Source organism: Solea solea, chromosome 9, assembly GCF_958295425.1.
Source record: "Solea solea chromosome 9, fSolSol10.1, whole genome shotgun sequence".
Classification (NCBI taxonomy): domain Eukaryota; kingdom Metazoa; phylum Chordata; class Actinopteri; order Pleuronectiformes; family Soleidae; genus Solea; species Solea solea.
Window position 1 is genome coordinate 10,383,662 of NC_081142.1, and position 22,613 is coordinate 10,406,274.

Below are 22,613 nucleotides of genomic sequence, written 5' to 3' on the forward strand. Positions count from 1 at the left end.
AGGCTTGTGCAGGACGTTATGACCAGTGACACCAGGCTCACTCCCCAAAAGAGCAGAAGAATACAAGGCTTAACGTGTGTGTGTGTGTGTGTGTGTGTGAGAAGAGAAGATCGAAAGTGAGACGACACATTTAATGAAAGGCTTGATAGTGCACGGAATAAATGTGAGCGCAGACATTTGCTTCGTGTTCAAGTTTTAATCAAAAGTCAGCCCTAGTGAGCTCATGATACAGCATAACAGCACATAAACAACAGGCTCAAATAAGACACAACACAGTTGATTCTAAATCAGAATATTGTTCCGTGGTGACCAGCGAGAAAGCAGCCAGACTGAACAACCTCCAGGTTAATGTGCTGTTGTGGAGGGAGTGTCTCATTACATCTAATGAGCTCTACTGTATCTGATTAACAGACATTAACAGGGATTATTTATAATGACGTCTGATTCCTGCGCCATGTGCTATTAAACTAGTCATAACTCACTGAGTCATACTTTATTATATTGTTTACCGATGTGGTTTTAAAGAGTGATGTTGTTTTCTGCTCACTGTGGCTCAATTCACCATGTGAATCATGTTTCAAGAGGTAACAAATACTCAAGTAAACCTAATTATCAACACATTGATCATACTGATAAACTAATGACATTTTAAAATGTAAGCACATACATTCTTCATGACTTAGCTTCATTACTTTCAATCCTGTAAGTAAACAATTCTCTGTTGGCAAGAGTCTTAGATTAAAGGATTAATACTGTTATACCTGCAAAATAGGAAATTAGAGTCAGCTCTGATAGGTTTTCATAACGAATGGAGCCTGGCTCTGTGTAAGGGTAAAAAAAAAAAAAAAATCAAGGTACCATCTCCTCTAAAGCAAATGATAAATAAACAAAAACTAATTGTAATTTTTTAAAAAGTATCATTTTTATATGTTAAACTTCTGCCAAATGAAATTTAATTTACATCAATTGTTATACACTTATTATACAATAACTACTTGATGCTTTGTCCTCTTTATGAAAATACACTGTATATAAACAATCTCAAGTCACTGTATTTCAGTCATTGCACACCATAATAATCATGAGGAAAAGTGCATCGCATCAAAAAATCTCAACCCCCCCTTTAATAAAAATGTTTTTATTGAGTAGTCATTGAGAGGGTTTGTAAGATGCTGTTTGGCTTGTCAAAGGAGGAATCTGACAGATCAGGGCACAAGCTCCTTTTCAGACCTATTATTGTGAAATTAAATAAATAATTAAATAAACAAATGGGAGTATTAGGACATATGTTTTGATATTTCACCCTCAGCATGAACACCTAAACAGACTTTTACACATTTCCCAAGCTGCAACAAGTAGTCCTTTTTGATAATTAGTGCATTGACTCAACACTATTTTAACGAACAAATTGTCATTTTTGCACATTTCTTAATAAAAATGACAAACTTCCCCCTGGGTCCAGCTTTTCAATGTCAGGATGTTGTGTATATTGATGGTTTAGGACAGAACATGAAGACATCAGTCTGGACTCATTATTTTCTGACATTTTGCAGACAGCATGAATTATCAGGAAAATGAACGCCCAGCTGAGTGATGATGAGTGTAATTATTTGTTGCATTCTCTTGGTCAAAAAGTCAATGTAGTCCCCTCAGAGATAGAAGAGGGGACCACTCTCTCTCACACACACGCACACACAGCCTCTGCAGGACGTCTTGTAAAGGTCAATATTGCACAACTTGCTGCTGTCACTGTAGTATCTCTCTTCTTCTTCTTTTTTTTTACTCTGAATGCTCAATTAAAAAAAAATCATCAATCCAGGAAACATCCAGAGGCTTCTGTTGGTTTGTGCATATAATATTGAAATCATAAAGATATGTATTAGTGTTAGTCTTATTTCTGATATCCATTTGTGCAGTTTAATGGGAAGGGAATAAGAGGTGACCATATCAGTGTTAACCTGCTGTTGTCAGTCTAATGGAGTCTTGAATCTGTCAGGTTACACTCAGAGGAGGTTGATGGAGGCCTGGCAGGAAAGAAACAGGGATAATGAAGCACATGGCCCGAGCCTGGTGAGGACTGGCAGCTGCTCCTTCTCTCTGATCCCCACTGGGATCCCCCACAGTGGGAAGTTTCCCATTGAGAAGGTACACCTCTAAATAATTGATTGTTGGATTTAATAGCGTTTGTTTCATCACGGCACAGAAATAGCACAGATGTGTTTGGTTTGTTGGTTGTCAAGACATTTTTTTTATGTTCAGAGCAGTTAAGGTTTTAAACAGGACATGTTTTTCTAAATGTTTATTAGACGCATGACCCTTCTTAACATACTTGAATGAGAGACTCACCAGGATTATAGGAATTTGGGATGAGCCAATTCTATACTCATATCGGTATGATACTGATCAAACTCACTGGATCAGAAAGAGAAAAATGTTAAATCTGATCGCATCCTTCATTATGCACAGACTATAAACAACAGCATTTTCGTCAAGTTATGTTTTGGGCCATTTATTTCTTCTTTATGGAAGCAGAGTATTTGTTACACTGCTGGAGAATCACGTCTTTGAAATTGCACGAAATGGCTGCCACAAATGTGTTGTTAACAGCTTCATAGATTAAAAAGGGTCTAAAATGACTGATGTCGGCATCGAACAAGGAAAAGTGATATAGTGTCGGTAATCTTAATTCTTTAAGGAGAGTAAAGTGATTGTAACTGGGATATGAGATGAAATCTGTGTACAAATGGCAAATAAAACTAGTGAGTCTTGACATATAAATGGCCACGTATAAACTGAAAAATTGAGCTGCATTCAAACTCAGGATTGATCAGCCAGTTCAAGCAGACCCCTCGTATGTGAAAAGTGATGTGGGATAGAAAATGGTATCCGCTGTCAGTTTTTTCTCCTGATTTGATCGTCTTTCTTCTCATAGCTATGTTTTACTAACAGCACACTTGTATTCTCAGCAGAGATTTAAAGTGTCTTTGGGCTTGAGCAGAAGGCCGTGATTACACCGTCAGCCTACTTCTCTGTCTGTTGCTCTTCTCACTCAAACACACATGCATACAGACCCAATAATCCTCAAGATGCTCAGGATTCACTTTGGTTTTCACCTCCATGCTATAAATAGTGACGAGTGTTTGGACCCATCCTAGGTCTGATCGTGCTCACAGACGCACAGAGCATCACACTCCGTCTCCAGGCCTATTTTTAGTTGCATGTTTGAGGACTCAGGGCAGAGTGCCAGCGTCACTGTGACTCACAAGATTACTCACGAGACACCTCGCTGCTAAAGTTGGTAGACGATCCGTGATCCACGTCACACACCAGCTGACATGCAGGCTCTCAGGCAAACATCTCAGAATATCTCTGTTTGTAGAGAGTATTAATACTTAACGAGGCTACAGAGGCCTAATGATCAGTAAACAGGGGTATAAATGGACTTATATGATGGTTCATTTGTCACCACATTTATCCCCAGGTCTGTGGAGTTTTTGTGTTTTTTTTTTTATCCATATACATTGCTTAAACATTCTTTAAATACCTTCAGGTTGAATATTTCAATAGTCTGCATTGTGGTGTTAAAAGTCGGCTGTTTTTGCCCTCGCAGGGCCTCTATAATAAAAACAGACATACTTTATGACGCTGACTGCTGGTTCCAGTGATGAGCAAAACCCACAAATGCAATGAGACTGGGAAATATTCTTATCACAAAAAGAAAAGGCAAAAACACACAAATGCTTCCCCTTTACTTCTTTGTGTTCGAATGATTTTTTTTTTTGATGACCTTGGATTGAAAGACATGACTGCAGTTTTTAATTTTAGGCACAGTACAAAACTGTAATTCCTTTTAACTTCTGTGTGTAATGTATGTAATATTATTACTCTAAGAGCTAGTGGTTATAAGTGGCATACATCTGGGTGTATGAGATATATCAGCTGCCTTCTTATGGCATCGACTTTTGGCTGGAAGAGCCTGTTGCCTGGGATACGTACCTCCTCTCTTTCCATTCTCCCCATTGTTTTACCCGTTCCTCTTTGCTGTGTGTGTGTTTGAGAGAAAGTAGGTTGTTGTGACCTACTATTGCTAAAAGCTCCCAGTCAGGCACAAGTGATGTTACCTCCTGTAGGGAGTGAATCAAAGGGTGCACAGCTCCTCAGCTTGATACAGATATTGTGTTATTATGCCTCTTTTATGTCCTCGTCATCTCAAAAAACAAATAAATGTCTCTGCACACATTGTTGTACATTTGTACACCATCTATACATGTATTTCAGTGCTATTTTGAATTTACTATCTACTTTGAGTTAATTATTGTGTGTTTGACTGAGCAAACCAAATCTATTTTCAAATTTAAACACAGTCTTCTATATATCTTCAATATCAGTCGTCCTTATTTTGATGTAATTGATGAGTATTTTGAATGGGCACCTGTGAAAGGTCACAGGTCACAGTCTCTGCTCTTTCATAAGATCTCTGCAATTAACCTGCAGTGACTGAGTCAATGTGTGGTGAACTTATTGCTTTAAGTCTGAACTCTGTGCTTTGTGCTTGTGGGACTAAAGTCTGTGTCTGCTCTCTTCATCTGGCCTCTCATTGCTCACACCATGTCCCTGAATAAACCCGACATGAAAAACAACTGTCACAAGCCAGATTTCACAAGCTTTTGACTCTTGATATACAGTCACCGCCATCTTCCCCTCCACTGATCACCATCTCTATTGCTCGTATCATTTCCTCCTGTTTGACTCTTCTAATCTCCCTCCCTGTCTGCTCTGTGCAGATGGAAGCTCCCTTCTTTTCTACCTCTCCTGCACAGAACCAGGACAGGAGGGACTGCCCACGCAGAGTATTAGATAAAGAGCATATTGCTGGCTTACCTCAACCTCGGAGCAGCGAGAGTTGAACTGACAACCAATACAGGTCCCATAAAACAGACATTAAAGCTTGTCATGACAGTCACCCTGTTTGCAGGATCACATCCCACTCACACATGATGCGGTCCAAGTGTGTGCTGTGTGCTTGTTTTAAATTCATATTATATCAGGACCAGTTACCAAAACCTGGTCATAATGAGGCAGGAACTCATTTCTGAGGAAATGTTGAAGTTTAGGGCTAAGATTTGAACAGAGGTTAGGGATAACTCTTTGTTTCGGCTCTCAAAATGAATGGGAGTCAGTGCAATTCCTAAGAATAGCTGCACAAACCTGTGTGTGTGTTTTAATAAATAGTGTGATTTGTGGGATTTCTTTTGTTTTATCACACTTCCTGAATGACGGATGTTCTCAGTATTATATCAATATAACAGTCTGTCTATCCATCTATCCATCACTCCATCACTCCATCACATTAGTGCACAATTGCCTAAGTTCCTTAACTTCAGCCCTCTACGCCGTTCGAGTACATGATCCTCGCCACCATAATTGCCAACTGTATTGTTTTGGCTCTGGAGCAGCACCTTCCTGGAGAGGACAAAACACCCATGTCCAAGAGACTGGTGAGATCTTCACACGGGGAAACCTCTACGTCACACACACAATCTTCTGTCACGTTGCTGAAATGATTTCACTGCTCTCTTGTTTTGCGAGAACAGGAGAAGACGGAGCCCTACTTCATTGGGATGTTCTGTTTCGAGGCTGGGATAAAGATCATCGCCCTGGGTTTTGTTTTTCATAAAGGATCCTACCTTAGGAATGGCTGGAACGTCATGGACTTCATTGTTGTCCTCAGTGGGTGAGTCACAGAGTGTTTGTGTGTGTGTTGTGTGGATGCAGATGATGGTCATTCTTTGACATTTATTGCATTATGAACACAAATAGTTCTTTGGCTCTTCCTGGTCATTGTTTAACGAAGTTCCCTTTCCTTTACTTTTAATTAATTAATGGATTTTATAGTTTATCATATCTACTTGTCTACTTTGATTAGTTAGTTAATTTTTCTTTCTTTATTTCTGTCCCATGACACAATAGGTTTATAAAACACATTTTTGGCTACATTAAGTTAAAGGAAAAAACAGACAAATAAAAATAATAAATGACTGATTGACATACTCAAGATTAAACAGATGAAGCAGATTATAAAAGAAACAACATTGTTCTTGGTGTCACTGGTGTGAGTTATTTAAGTGATTAGACGTAGTTAGCTCATATTTAGCTTATTTGGTCTTTTATATCCACACTGCTTTTCTATCAGCCTTATTTGTGAATACGGAGGCTACTGTGGACTGAGCACGAGCCAGTGCAGACTGTTAGAGCTGAGGTGGTTAGAGCTCATAAAACCATCATTTCTCTTTATGAACATCAATTGAAAGAACATCAATTACATTGTCGTAAAAGACTCAAGGGGGTTGATGTTTACCAGTGAGTCTATTCTGAGGGGAGAGTTGTTCAATTTAAGGGCATTTCAAAAACCAGGTGTCCTCCCTGGAGACGTAGGTGCTTCACTGTCGGAGCAGAGGGAGGAAATGCAATGTTTCAAAGGGTTAGCTTGATGAGAAAACAGAATTACCTCTCTCTGTCTCTCTCTCTCTCTCTCTCTCTCTCTCTGTCTCTCTCTCTCTGTCTCTCTCTCACACACACACACGCACACTCACAAATTAAATATTAATTCACAGCACAGAAATATAAAGGGTGGCAGACAGACAGGGTTCTTAGAGAATTCTACATGATTCTGGCTGTTCAATTATTGATGAGCCGAGCTTGGTCTCCTTAACAAGGTTCCCCGTTAGAGAGGAAAGGTGTGCAGGGTTGGAACTGTTGTGGAGGATTGAACTGTTGATGTTCCGTAGCTGTGAGGACTTTGCGACCCACGGTGAGTTACTGTACAACCAAAATGAGACGTTTAATTAAAACACAGTGAGACAGACACATGCTAATGGGTGTTCTAATCTTAGGAAAAGACTGAACGCTCCAGAGGCTCCAAAGGTGACAGGGTCTGTAATCAGACTTTACCTTTCAGTGAGCTCTTTGTAGGGATACGGCAGCACTTATTGATGTGTTGGTTTCTTCCAAAGTAGTCAGCCTATATGCTTAAAAAAACCTTTGGCTGCATATAAGCCCGTCTCCCCACTGCCTTTTGTGTCACTGCCAAAAAAACAAGGACACAAAATGTTAAAAATATATCCATCTCATATACAATTTTCCTGCAATTTCTGCATCTTTGAAATGTCTTTTAAATGGATGATTTCAGATTTTTTACGAATTCTGCCCAAGCTTTCTCAGCCACCCACATTCTAAGAGCAGGACAAAGAGTGTGTTTATTCCTTTTTCATGTGCTGTGGTTTGCAGCTGAGCTACTGGTTGTGACTCAAGTCAGAGATGTGTTCAGTCCAGATGAAATAGGCCTCATTTGATGATATGTAGAGTGATTAAGCGAGCTGCAAATAGATCCCTCTCTAAATGATCATACAGGCCACGCTAATGATAAATGAATGAAAACGTTCTCTCCTTCACACGCAGACAGACAGACAGACAGGTCAGCTGCAATAGACAACATTTTGGTTTAATGATGTTAAAACTAAATGCACAACATGCATGGACAGAAAAACAACATCCTCATTTGTACTGATCCTCTGTAAGCTTTGCTGTTTTCTCTGTTTTTGCCAGGGTGGAGTTTTCCTTATCCAAAACAAGGGAAACAACACATAATTGGCTCTGAGGAAACGTACCTTTGTCAGAGACACAAAAGTTGCCCGTTGCCTCTTTCAAACCGTTAAGAGGATTCACACAATGCTGATTAAGCCATGTCACCTCTACATGACTCACTCAGTGTGTTTCTCACTATAGTGGTTTTAGATCTCATCCCTGCACTGCGCACAGGAAGTGATTTCTTTCAGTCCACTGAATTTTACTGCTCAAAAATCTGCCTGTGCCCTGCTGGTGTATACACACAATGGCTCCCTCGTTCAGGTTTAATAGCATTGCTTGACAGAGCCTGTTTTCAAAAGAGCATAATGTTACTCTGTTCCTGTTAACAACGGCCAAACAAAAGCACAATAACGACATGAAGAAAATCATTTATCTTCCCTCTCTCACCGTGTTCAGTTGAAGTTCATAGTCTGTGACTTATAGTTAAACACTTTTACACTTCTGCTGCTGTAACAAGTGCATTTGGAGTGGGATCAGTGGAGTCTAATCTAATCCAACATATTTAATAGACACAGGGTTTTATAGTCTGTGTAAAATATATGGCACATTCGAGTGTGTCGTCCCTCGGTCAGATAAGGTAAAGTGCCAAAATAAACTAGAATCCCCAGACAGAGTAACAAGGAAAGACACCTCTGCGACCCTGTTTGAGTCGTACAGACAGAAACACTAGTTTAACTGTGAAAGGTAGAAATGTTTGCCTATGGAAGCAGAGACGTCTGATTGTTCAGACTACAAAGCTTACTCACCTTTCCTCCAATCCTTCCTCACTCAACATTTGTAATTACAGAAGCATTTACTCAGAGTGTCAACACTGGAGACTAGGTTTAGCACAGCTAGATGCCGTGGTGTTTCAAGATGGTATTACACAGAGAGAGAGAGTGAGTGGGAGGGAGATAGGTATGAAAAACCTGTTATTGAAAAATCTGTGATTGTGTGGATGAGATCGGTTGAGACTGAAATGTGAACAGTGGGTCTAACTGTGTGTTTTCTCAAGCCATTAAGACAATACAAACTGGAAAACAGAGGGAAACTGAGAATGAGGGAAAGCATAAAAAGAGGGGAAGAAAAGAAAGAAAAGGAGGAGATGAAGCTGAAGGAAATAAGAGGGATGCCTCCGTGCGTAATCGTATGTATTAATTGGCACTTAGCAGTCTCATTCGCTGGCAAGCCCTCTATTAGACTGGCAACAGTTGGCAGAGGGTGAAGCCCACCAAGGGTTTGTGTCATCACTTTGTGCCAGACACTCAGGGCTGGGGGGAGTTGGCGAGGATAAAGCCGAGGACGCTGGGAAAAAAAGAGCATTTCAACTTTGTCTACATGGTTTTTAAAAGTACAACATATGTTAATGTGAAAGGGTGAAGAGGGAGTAGAGGGTTATTTATGTCTCGTTCACAAACGCTTGTAAAGACAAAAAGACTTTGTCGCTGCCTTTGAAACAGTCGGTGCTCTTACTTTGTGCGGCTGAAGTGAGAGTGATGGGGTAGACGCTCAGACGGGTTTCAGTTTTGATAGCCACAGTCAGACGCTGTTTTGACTGTGTGAACGAAACGACTCCATCACCCTGTCCCTCCTGCTGCCATTGTGCTTTTCTTCCCGTGTGTTTTCAGGTTTACGTGATAATATGTTCTCAGAAACGTTGTCAAGGTGAGAACATGGTGTACCTGACTCGCTTAACACCAACGCCTCTCTACTGAGTGTGTGTGTGTATTTGTGGCATTAACACTGACCTTGTGAACTCATGGAGACCAAACCCTGGTCCTACAGTGGCAGAACCTGGTTAAGTTTAGGACTAAACCTATGTTGGTTATGTTAAGGTTAGGCATGAATTGGTTATGGTTAGGGTTATCTATAAATTAGGAAATGAATGTCAATGTAATGTCCACTGAAGTCATGGAAGCCAGTGTGTGAAATATGAGAATATGTGTGTGTGTGTGTGGGTGGGTGCCTGCGTGTGTGTGTGTGTGTGTGGGTGGGTGCTTGCATGTGTGTGTGTGTGTGTGTTATCATTCATGTGTGAAGTAAATGTGCCACTACTGCATGTCTGCACGACTTTTAGCCAACAACACCTTCTGTCTGTTTGGTAATCATACAACTGTTAGTGTAGCACGCGCACACACACATCCACACAGTCGCACATGCACACTCCTCCACTGTTGTCTAATTTTCCATCTGTTGTCTGATCGATTGATGAGTTCAGACACAGCAGGAGTGGATGTGTCCCCCTGAGCTGTTACCGTGGTGACTGAGGACCCCGCCCCAGGTCAGGCTGTCACTGTCTTCCTGTCCTGCTTGTTCTGTGGTCAGTGTCTCTACAATTAGACCAGAGTGAGAGAGATTTGTCAGTCTTTCCTTAGTTTGTTGTGTCTCTACACCTGTGCTTTGTGCTTGGGTGTGTGTTTTGCTCGTGTAATAAAATACAGGAATGGAGTAGTAGAGTAAAGTATTTTCTTTTTCTTTGGAGCAATACTTTGTTCCATAAACCACACAATGTCATTATTGTGACCAAAATTACAATTCTAAATACCAGAGTGCAAATTTGAACGTAATCAAGCAACTAATTTACAGCAATATCTGCTATTCACTGTATTTCCTTTTGAATTGGTAAATGAGTCATTTCAAAGAGATGTTTGGTAAATCAGGCAAAGCTTAATTTTCACTCACTCACTCATCTTGTACTGCTCAATCCTCCACATGAGGGCCGCAGGGGGCGCAGGTGCCAATCTCAGCTGACACAGGGGGAAAGGCTGCATGGGTACAGTCCATCACAGGGACACATAGAGACAAACAACCCTCCACTCTTGCATTCACACCTACGGTCAATATAATGCATGTTTTTTAAAAGATATACAGTATAAATGACAGGTGTTAGAGGCAGGCAGTCTGCAGTCTATACCCACAAAGACCTTTTGCTACAGTATTTTCATCATGATATAATGAGCTTTTTTAAAATTAACAGCACTTGTGAAGAAAGATATTAAGAACATTTTAGGAAATCCTTCATTCATCAAATACTAAAACAAATTAGGAACACTCCGGGGTGCATGTATGGGTTTTGGTACAACCAGAGTATTATTAATAATGCTAATAATAATACTAATAATAATAATAACACTGTGAAGAAGAATCAGCTGACTGTGTTGTTGGCAGGAGAAAAGTGTGTGCTCTGGTTCAGTCGCAGCTTCTGTGAAAATGCCATTATAATAATATTTGATGGCACAGTCCATGGGGCACACTGAACCACAGTTAATTTGGAAAAATCCTTTTTTTTTTTTGGTAATTTATGATATTGAGACTGCAGTGTTGCTTCTCTGGTTACAGGCCAAACATGTTATTGAAACAAGTGCCTTTGACAAGCAGCTAGATTGAATGTCCAGAGGGGCAGGACGATAACAACAGAAATGCAGGTCTGCAGCTCAACTGAAATGGCTCCACTGTTCAGTTCATTGTTGTCCAGCTAAATTATTAGTAGCAGACAAAAAGAAAAGAAACATGAAAGAAAGATTTAATCTGCACCTTCACACACCCTGAAATGTGGAATTAAGATCATAGTATAGGACTATCCATCAGTCAACCACAGAGTTCGTACATGATGCAACATTCAGATTTACAGCCATTGCTTTTGCCTGCTGTGCATGAACTTCTGTGACCGAGAAAGAGACTCTTCTCTGCACTGTATTAAATGATCGTCTCTCTCACTCTCTCTGACTCTCTCCATCCTCCACCGTTCTCTCTCCTCCAACAGATGGCTAATAAATCACATACCCAAAACAATTACACCTTGTTGCCAAAAAGCAAACATTGAGCTAACTGACAAATAATCCAATGAACACAATAATGCACATCTGATTCACATATAAAGCAGGCCAGTGTCTTAGGCTGTGGTTATGAGGGGCAACAACATTTCATCTTGCATAACAACATAAATCATAAATACCTTATTTGTAAATGCATGAGTTTTTGTCTGTGTGTGTGTGTGTGTGTCCATCCTTGTATTTGTTACCGCTTCAGTAGCATTTGTAGCATAAACACTGACCTTGCCAGGAGACCTAAACCTGGTTCTAATGAGGCAGAAATTCATTGTTATGTTTAGAGCTAAGTGTGGTTGAATTGAATTGTGATTAGGTTATGGTTATGGTTAAGCTTTAATTGGGTTGGGTTAAGTTTAGGGAAAACGCTTTGTTTAGGTTGTGTTCAGTGTAGTGTCCTAATGTGTTCTTGTGTGTGTGTGTGTTATTACTGAGAGACAGAAATAGAGAATACAAAGATGTTGGGGGTGTCTAAACTTTGGCTTATATCAACTAAACCACGCATCACTGTAGGAGTTGCCCCACACAGTTCTTTGTTTATGATAACCTGCTATACACGTACACACACAGACACACTACCCACCACCATACTGTGGGACACTGGCAAAGTTTTATTTGATCCTGCTGTGGAATGGCAGGTCTTCGTGTGGGAGAATGAGGGTTTTTTTTTAAGTATATTAAAACAGGTGTAATTGCTGTGCACTGATCTTAAAAAACAAAACTGACTAACTGGCCACTCTGTGTGTTACATATGAATTCAAATGCTGTGTTTCTGCTGGATGGAGAAAGCGTGTAAAGGGATTTGGTTAATTATGAATTGGACAGCCCATCTTTATCATCTCGTTGTGATTCTTTATGGGGCGACTGGATTCTCTCCTTCTGATACAGTCTAGAGTAAATGATGGTCCTGGATACTTACACACTAAAATAGTAATGGCTCTATATTGTGAGGTGCATCACGTAGAATCATCAAATAACGTGTTGTGGTCCAACAGACCCTCATTTCATTTAACAGTGACAGTGGTGGTGTCCGTGTTCATTCACTTTAGGACAGATGAAAGTCTTTTTGGTCTTTTCTGTCATGAGGTCATCAGTTATCCTGGTTGATTAAGTCTCTGATCAGGTTAACAATAGATGGAGATATGATGGGAAAATAGACTGGAAATAGGAAGTGGGCATAGTCTTCCTGTTGTAAAACAAACTGACATTTTGAAGCCTCGAGATTTGTGATTTGACTGACAGTTTCTGAAACTGAAAGTGAGAAATTCACTGCACGTGGAATCCTCAAGCCTCCTTTACCTAAACCGGTGCAAGAGCAATCAGCTCCCAGGATCCACTTAGAGACACACACACACACACACACACACACACACACACACACACACAATGTTACTCATTATACACACACACACACACACACACACACACACACACACGTAGAGACAAAGACACTCACAGGGACTGACCTGGGGGTCGTAACAACCTGCTAATCAGAAGACTATGTCCAATGTCCACTCTATATATATGTATATATATATATATATATATATATATATATATATATATATAGAGTGGACATTGGACAGGATAGGTCTATGGATGGGAATAAGATAGATAGATAGATAGATAGATAGATAGATAGATAGATAGATAGTAGCAGTTACAATTTGTATATTCATCACATTTTTGCATTTTCATGTGAGGTTGTTTGAGTTGAACAAATGTGTTTCATTATTGAAGGATAAAAGCAATCAATAGGCATTTATTTTGCATTTATTTTACAAAAATATGCTATTTTCACACAAAACATTTCTCCAGAATTGCCGATGACTTGGGAGCTATACGAACCAGTGGTGTGAATTACATTACATTACATGTCATTTAGCAGACGCTTTTATCCAAAGCAACTTACAAGGGAATTGAGTATAACCTGCACGGGGTGGAGTTGAATTTGTGACAATGAAGTCTTTGCACACAGGGCACACAGGGCATCGGTCTTAACCACTGAGCCACTCCACCCCCCCAATGTGAATAACACATAGTGTGGAATTAATATCATTACAATAGTCAGGTGTGCTCCTGCCATATTATTTAGCAGTCTGACAGTGACGTGGAGCATAAGCCCCAACGCTATCAGTATCACAGCTTGATGGTTGTCGCAACAGATTTGTCACGCAGCGGGAAGCTGTCACTTCTGCAGGGTATGTCACAGTTATTCACTTATCACGGCTGATAACTCAGACCAGGGCATCAGCTCAGTTCACCACAGTGTGTCTCTCACACGTGCACACTGAATAAGATGCATTTTCATGGACTTAAATATGTTTAGATACACCAGTCACCTGTCAGATGTACACCGTGTCATCCTGATGAAGCTCTTGGGCGACGGGACCTCCGTGGTATCAGCTCTCCCACTGTGGAATGGTTTGCCACTTCACATTAGACAGGCCTCGTCACTTCCTGCTTAAGTCTCTCTTGCCTCTCACCTGTTACGTGCGTTGTGCTCTGTTTGGGTTTTATGTTTTTTAAATGTTTGCTTTGTGGTCAACGCTGTTGTTTTTAGCTGTGCTTTATAAATACATTTGGATTGGATTCTTTTTCTAGTTTTATTTCATGGACCATGAAATCCCAATCATTATATCATCTATAAGGTGTTAGTGCCGCTGCTCGGCTTTTAACTGGTACAAAAAAAACAGAACACCTTACTCCTTACTCCAAAAGGAGGGAGAACTGAGGACACAGACATAAAAATCCGGCCTGCTGATTGCTCACATTTTACTTCCACGATGTAATTTAAAGGTGCTGTTTGTCCTGTTTCGTGTAATCCTTGTTGTAAATCATGCAGTTTGTGTCTTTAGCAGTAACTGGCATGTCAATGACACTGACCTCCAGACTACCGCTCAAGACACAGACAAAAAATGCACACGACGAGGAAACAGCTGCAATCATTACCTTTTTATCTGTAATATCTTTCTTATTTGCAGACATAAAGGTACTCTGGTCTAAACAAGCTCACAGAACAAAATGCAAAATGATGTTGTCAGTGGTTCTGAGACTTTTTATAACAAGTACCACTTGAGAAAATATTGGGCTCTTGAAGCAACGCCATTATCACCAACAGTAAAATACAGTGGTGCAGCATCAAGGCCGAGCACAGTCAGCTACGGACTTTTCACAGGAGGCAGATTTATTCCCAATAAGATCATTTGCTCTCTCATCATCCTCCTCTTCCTCACATATACTTCACACACTGGTTTAGTGGAATTGGATTAAAGATGGAGCGAGAGATAAGGTGACTCGTGAGGTGATTAATTACCATTATATTTTTTGGTAATTTGTTTCATTTTCTGCGCACTCCAGTCCACTCTGATCACATACACATACCACAGCTTGACTGCTATTTAAAAGCATCTTTAAAAAGCTTTTAGGAAACACTGTTAACCTGTACAAATGGTCATATCAGAAAATGTGGTCAGTTGCATCCACTGAATAACAGCGGATTTAATGAGGGAGCCATTTTTAGACCCTTCATCCCGCAGTCTCTATAAAAACTGAAGGGCAGCCAGGACCAACTAATGGTCTGAAGAAAGATGGATATTGAGGGAAAGGGAGATGAAATTACACAGGTGGCCCTTTTAAACCCCTGTTATCTGCGCTAAAAAAAGGGAGGCTAAATCCAAAGAAGTATTTAGAGGTGTGAGAATAATTCGATTAAATTTGTGTGGGTAATGGTGATGAGCTATTTTAATCGGTCGTTCCTTCTCACTTCTCATTCTCTCTCTTTCTCTCACTTCCTAGTTTTCTGTCTTCTCTTAATTAAATCACTTCTACGGCACGACTAATTCTCACCCCCCTATCACAGTGATGTAATTGAGTATGTGTCGCTGCTTCGTTTTAGCACTGTGATGATCACACATGCAAACCTTAGGGCACATCACCGCACCTACAGATGGCTCTTGAGCTCGTTAGTGCACAGGAATCATGTGCTTACGGAGCTGCCGTCACTTTGGGACTTCGATCCAGCAATCATTGGTTTGAAACAAGTCGTAGAGCAGTGGCCATTTACTACATTTACAGATATCGGGAAAGATTAATCTTGTGAATTTGGACAAACACAATCATCCATCTGTCTCTCAGTTGTGTGTTCACTGGAAATGGAGTCACAGGTGCAGATATAATTGGGAAGAGGGTTCAAAAGCAGGTGAAGAGCAACAGGACAAGCTACGCATGAGGATGTAAAAATAACAAAAGTGGAAGCAGAGAGGCAGACTAATAAGGAAGGTGATTTTCCACAAGGCCACAAAGGTGTGTTTACAGGATGTCGTACTGGAGGAGACACAACAAACAAAGTAAAAAATGGAACTTATGAAGGACTTGGGCTTTGTGTAGCAGATAAAGGCTGGATGTGTTCCTGACGTGAGTCTATGTCTGTGTGTTTGTCCACACACGTGTTTGTCCGTGAGCTTTGTGTCTCTTGTGCCTAAGGGTGTCCTCCCTTCTCTTGATGGAGTTGCTTTCTTTGTTCTCCTCCTAAATAGCAGTTGTCACCGCCATCCTCCCACACACAGGGAAACAGGCTCAAGACCCAAAAGCATCCTTGTTGTTCTCGGTTTTCTCTGCCTGCTGGAGCCTCTTATGCCCTTAGAGTCCATATTTAAGCACTGCATCCAACCTCCAGCACCATGAATAATGGCCTTAGTGTGTGTATGTGTGTGTGTGTGTGTGTGAGTCCCAGGTTTGACACAACTGTGCTCAGATTTTACACCATGAAATTGTAAGATTTATGTACAGGGGGAGTTATTCTGTGGCTCCCCGTGTTCTTTAGTCTGTGGTTTGCAGATGGACACGTGTACACTAGGGGTGGGAATCACAGGGTACCTCGTGATGCGGTACGATACGCCATACATGCTTCATGATGCCAATAATATCACAATACAAGGATTCTGTGCAATATAGCAATACATTGCGATATCCGTTTGACTGAAGAATACAGAATTTAGGGCGCCTTCATTTGTTAATTGGCTTATCGATTATCGTGTTGTATGAAGAAGGACGGCGGTATATCACCGAATCGATGTTTTGACCCACCCCTAGTGTACACATTTGTACGTGTTTATTTCTGTAGGATCCTGGCTGCAGCAGGGGCGCATATGAACATCTCAGTGGACCTCAGGACTTTGAGGGCAGTGCGAGTGCTTCGACCCCTCAAACTGGTTTCAGGCATCCCCAGTAAGTTATACAAATATCAGTATTTCATTTTATTTCAGTCACATCTTACAAACATGATTTAGGTAAGCAGGAAGTTTAGAGGCAGGGCATTGTTTTCATCCTGACAACAAATAACTTGGTGAAAACACAATCAAATAATCAAATCAAATAATTACAATAACACATTAAAGATTAAGAAAGACAATAATTATTCACATTTGAAATTGAGGAACCAAATCCTTTTTGACCTATTTCTTTTTTTACTTAAATAATTTGTTGATTATAAATATTTGAAACAATTTGTTAACACTGATGAATAACTGTGACATTTAATCAAATACTGTAAGTACTGTAAGTTTTATGAGTGTATATATTACATGTTTAACAACATTCATTCTGCTGCTGTGTGTTTTACTTCCAGGTCTGCAGATTGTCTTGAAGTCTATAATGAAGGCCATGGTCCCTCTGCTGCAGATCGGCTTGCTCCTGTTTTTTGCAATCCTCATGTTCGCAATCATCGGCCTGGAGTTTTACAGCGGAAAACTGCACTCCACCTGCAAACCACAGCCTGGAATACTCGGTACAGATACACTCACAGTGACACAATTCACAATAAAATTCATGGCAAGAGCAAATTTTTGTGCATTATATAATGTTTCTGGCTATTTTTGCTGCCAGTTCTGTGACACTGAATGTTAAACATAGCACCTACAGCTTAAGATGGCAAGGTGGGAATGTTAAATGTGATGTTTGTAGACAATCCAGTTATGACCATCATTCATATATTGTTTTTCATTGTAAGATGCACTGATGGCGTGGATGAAACCAAGCAGAGCGACTTGATGAAAGGCTCTTAATGGTTCTGAATAATGCATAAATGTGAAGCAAAAGAAAAGACACGTTTCACAACTGTTTTTGACAACAAACTGAGCATACAAAGAAGACACAAGATCATTATTGCTGCTGCTGTTTATATTAACCCTTTAGGTTGCAGCTTTATTGTCATTGTACTCGCAATGTGATGCCAGGCTGCACCTGGAGACTTTATTAAACCAAACCACCAGTATTGTCCTGTATAATTAATTCCAACAAAAGCTGTGCATTCACTGCCAAGACTGATGTGAGTATTTTCTTTCTGTCAGTTGATAAACTGCACTTCCACTGTGCTGCACATTCTGACCTGAGGCATCGGCATTGATGATTTAGCCAATAAAATATCATTTAGACTGAGAATTCACTCTCATTGAACAGTAACGCAGGGACAAGGATGTTGTTCATTTGGTAACAATCTTTGAAAAACTAATAGTTTAAAGTGTATGTCCTATTAAATATTAGATAACCCTAGAGATTATGTGTGAAGGTTGTTGAAGTCATGACTTTTTTCACATTACAATTATCACCTGTGGTCGTACAGTATCTTTTTAGTGTCAACAACACACTGTGTTTTTTAAAAATTTGTGGTGTGTTTGGAAGTTAAGCATCAGGTTTTACTTTCTGTGTTGTTGTACCTTTTATTTATTTACTCTCTCTCTGTTCAGTAAATGAGACGGTGGACTCCTCTGAGTTTGAATTCCCGTGTGGCGTGCGTCACTGTCCAGCCAAATACACCTGCCGCGATACTTGGATTGGCCCAAACGATGGCATCACCCAGTTCGACAACATTCTGTTTGCTGTTCTCACTGTCTTCCAGTGCATCACCATGGAGGGATGGACCACTGTGCTCTACAATGTAAGAAAACTCATTCACACATGTGCACATAACATTTTTCGGGATTTCCTGCAAATGAACCCATAATGAGGGTTGTGATGATAGTGTTGAAAGTGCTAGTATGTCCATTTGTTTTGGCTTTTCTTGTAGAAATGTGTAACGTGCTGCAAAGCTTGCACCGAGATTTCATTGCCCACCTAAAATATGGCACACTTTAATTTGTTTTAGAATGTCATTTCGAATCAATGACTGTGTGAACACCTGACCCTTCAGAGGGAATGTTTTGAAATCCACGCAGTCATGTATTCAAGTAATGAGCACTGAAACCAGCAATAATGGCGTTCTGTGCTGCAGAGTATCTGTCAGATTGTGATGAGATGCTGCACTCTGCTTCACAAGATCCTGTGTCAGAGTGAAAGGAGCAGGCACGCACACACACGCACACACACACATGCAGAAAAGCAGATGATTAATGTTGTGTTGTTGCTGTACGAGCATCCAACAAATCCAGTCACACCGTGTTCACCTCTGCTTGCAGAATGACACATTTACAGATTTTGTTAAAAAAAATAAAAATATGATGTCACTATAACAATAAATCATAAATCTTGTCATAACTTTTCCCTTTAAAAAGATTCAGTGTGTCTAACACATGCACCCCATTCATTATTCAGTCAATCATGCAGCAGCCATGCAATACAATAAATCATCAAGATTAAAATGAGGGTTTTTACGTCACACATCAGAGTGGTTAAAAAAAATGAACCATGTGAACTCAGTGGCTTTCACTGACGGGATGGATTAGTTAGGGTGAATATTTCTGAGACTCCCTGATCTCCAGGGAGTTCACTCAGAATGGTGCAGCGTGGGTTCCACTCTTGTGTCAGCCAGCAGCAAGAATCTGAACATGCAGTAAGCACTGGCTCACCTGGTGAAAACTGAGAAATGTAGTCTGATCTGAGGAGTCTTGAAGTCTCCTGTCGCTAATCTCCTGTAATCCTGGAGTTTAATCCTAATCAGTGTTATCGGTAAAACCTGTGTTTGTCCTGTGTTTGTCCATTTCGACAAATATCTACTGTGGAAAAGGTCTACTGCTCCAGGTTTATTCAAGAACTATTGATAGTTTGCTAATAAATACCAACTTTCAGGGTGAGCAGGGGTATAAATGTCGCCAGGCAACATGAGATCTAAACACAGAGAAACACAGAGTGAGACATGTGGAGCTGATAAGATTTATTTGTGTTGCATGATCTCATTTGACAGTGGTTTGAAGGTAATGGATATTTGTTTATAATTGAAAGTTAAACACAGTTTACGAAACAATTTCCAGATCCATACACACGATGTCTCTGTTCAGCCCCACAAACATCGATTATTTAACCAGATTTTTTTTGTTCATGTTTCAGGCTGACGATGCCTTGGGCCCGAGCTGGAATTGGCTCTACTTCATCCCGCTCATTATCATCGGCTCTTTTTTTGTCCTGAACCTGGTGCTGGGAGTTCTCTCCGGGTATGTTCACTCTTTAGTCCCAACTTCCCTATTTATACTTATAGGTTATTCCACTCCGTTTTCCAGACAGACTCAAACTGTGTCCCAGTTTATGGTCTTAGGGATTCAGTCAGTAGCATGAAAAAACATTCACCCAGATAGTCTTTTGTCACAAGTAGGAAGAAGATCTTATGACCAACAAATAGACATTAAAGACCAATCCCACTTCCAAAAAGATCTGATACATGTCAATATCTACACTGCCTTCTTGCAGAGAGACTTTATTGGCCTTTTAAATGCTTATGATTTAGTTACTCTAACTTTTTGTAAAGCTCCTGTCAAGTAAAACACTGTTGTTTCAATATGTCCAAGTCTATTCAAGTTTCCTTAAAGTTTCATAATTATTGTAATTATCTCTCCTCTCATCTCCTCCTCTCATCTCCTTTGTTCCTGACAACAAAAGCTCTTTTTCTCCGCTGATTGCTTCCAAGGGGAATTATTTATCCTGACCATACATTTATTATACCGTTGATAACTTAATAAATGATTCTTTGGTTTGGATTGTGTCTGCAGGGAATTTGCCAAAGAAAGAGAGAGGGTGGAGAACCGCAGGGCCTTTATGAAACTGAGACGCCAACAGCAGATTGAGAGAGAGCTCAATGGATACCGGGCCTGGATCGACAGAGCAGGTGGTTTTAGACCCAGTCATAGCTAGTTATTTGGTTATTAATGAGAAAAGAAAACATGGGTTGTGCCACAACTGATGTAGTTATCACAGATAGCAGCATATCTCATTCCATCTGATTTCATACTTTGATTCTTTCGCATTTCACTGCAGAGGAGGTGATGCTTGCTGAGGAGAATAAGAATCCTGGACCCTCCGCTCTCGATGGTCAGTCATTTATGTTTTACCTGGTGTTACTGTTCACATTGTCTTTACATTCTCAGTTTTTACGATCAATATAAAGTGACGTTTTTGTGTGATTTTATATGCAAACCATTTGGGTGTAAGTGGATATAAGTAGAACATTTCTTTCAAACAATTTCAATCTGGGTATTTTGAATTGGATATGTCACTTTGAAGTATCTCAACAACCAGATAGTGCATTGTCATAAAATGTTGTTCATACATTCATGTTTTCAGATTCTGTGTCGCAGAGATTTTGTAGCCGGAGCATTTTCTTTTGTTCCATGCAGACGTTTACTTGTGTGGTTTTAAGTGAACAGTCTGAGTGACTTTAAATCAATTACTATAACATTTACAGACAAAGAGAGGATGGATTATAACTTTGGTGATCTACTGACTTTTATTGTAGTGCTACACTTGTGAGCTTGTCTAAGCTTGATAAACTTTTAGAATTGTAGAATTGCTATATAATGTATCATTAATCTTAAATGCATCTCAATGCACCACCGTGCATTACTACAGCCAGGACTTGGTCTTCTGACATTTAATTAAGCGCCATCTTCTAACACACACATTTATTACCAAAGTGATGTAAAACGTGTGACATACTTTATATGATGATATAACTGTATAAGTTAAGCTGTTGCACAGAGATTAACTGCTGAAGGTGTTATGTGCATATAAAGTGAAATGTGCCAGACATTGGCTGAGCACAGAACATAGAAATCCGGTGAAATTAAATGACTGTTATGTTTCCACAATCAGGCTGCTGTCATAGATGTTGCTGCTGTGTTGTCGTCGTGAGCATGCTGATGTTGGCATTTAGCCTGAAGCAGCATGGTGCCGGCAAGCAAAGCCTAACAATGCCAGTAATAATTCTGAAGGCTCTTGGCTTGGTTCCTCATGGTAAAAATGTCACCTGTCAACCTGGGGAAAAACAGAATACAGAATATTTAAATTGAAAAACCTCTTCCGACATATTCTGCTCAATATTTCAGCTTCAAATGTGAGCCGTTGTCTTTTTGCACTTGCACAGGTCATATCACACTCTCCCTCTCTCGGTGCCTGATAAATAGCATTAGCACTGATAGCTTTAAACCTGTCACGAGGCGCAGTCCCTCACAGACAGTTAAGTACCTGTTCTTACCCTCTTAACTCTATTTTGACCTTTGCTCCTCGCTAAATTGGCGGGGCTTTCATTAAATGTTGATTGATTGGCAGCTCTCAGGAGGCTCCCAGAGTGGAGTACAGGTGGTGTCTATGGTGAGAACCGTCCTCTGATCTGCTCTCTCCCTCACTAACTTCACACCCCATTTGACACACACACACACACACACAATACAAATGCAAACACGTACAGATCTGTTTTAGGTTCATTGTGTTTCTGTCACGTCAGATTTATAAAAACAATAAGTAAAAAAAAAAAGTCTGTCTGTGGCTATTGGGATGGAAATAAATGCAGATGCTCTGATAGTGTTGACAAAAAAACATGGCGCACGGTGGTTGCCTTAGCAACCTCTGATCTGAAAAGGCAGCAGCATGCATCTGTGCGTGTGTGTGTACTTGTATTTGGCATAAACACTCACCTTGTGAGGACCAGTAGTCCTCATAGAGATGAAAATCTGGTCTTAATGAGAGAGAACCTTGTTTCGGTTTTGGTTAAGTTTAGGGCTAAGATTTAAATTGTTGTTAGGTTAAGGTTAGGGTTAGTTGGTTATGGTTAAGTTTAGGGCTAAGATTTAAATTGTGGTTAGGTTAAGGTTAAGGTTAGGGTTAGTTGGTTATGGTTAAGTTTAGGGCTAAGATTTAAATTGTGGTTAGGTTAGGGTTAGTTGGTTATGGTTAAGG

General features: G+C 40.2%; 1 protein-coding gene across 3 annotated transcripts in view; it reads left to right on the top strand.

Moving 5' to 3' along the window:
• Positions 1 to 22,613, top strand: part of LOC131465269 (voltage-dependent R-type calcium channel subunit alpha-1E) — an 80,701-nt gene that overhangs the window by 30,133 nt on the left and 27,955 nt on the right. For 2 of the 3 annotated variants that reach the window (XM_058637759.1, XM_058637760.1), the window contains exons 1-5: positions 18,227 to 18,390; positions 19,776 to 19,879; positions 20,432 to 20,547; positions 20,697 to 20,750; positions 21,987 to 22,028. In XM_058637759.1, the coding sequence (XP_058493742.1) occupies positions 18,361 to 18,390; positions 19,776 to 19,879; positions 20,432 to 20,547; positions 20,697 to 20,750; positions 21,987 to 22,028 (346 nt within the window). In that variant the 5' untranslated portion in view covers positions 18,227 to 18,360. Of the gene's footprint in view, positions 1 to 5,391; positions 5,499 to 5,594; positions 5,735 to 16,578; positions 16,683 to 17,082; positions 17,242 to 18,199; positions 18,391 to 19,775; positions 19,880 to 20,431; positions 20,548 to 20,696; positions 20,751 to 21,986; positions 22,029 to 22,613 lie in introns of those variants that run through there. The other variant, XM_058637761.1, reaches the window with a different exon arrangement.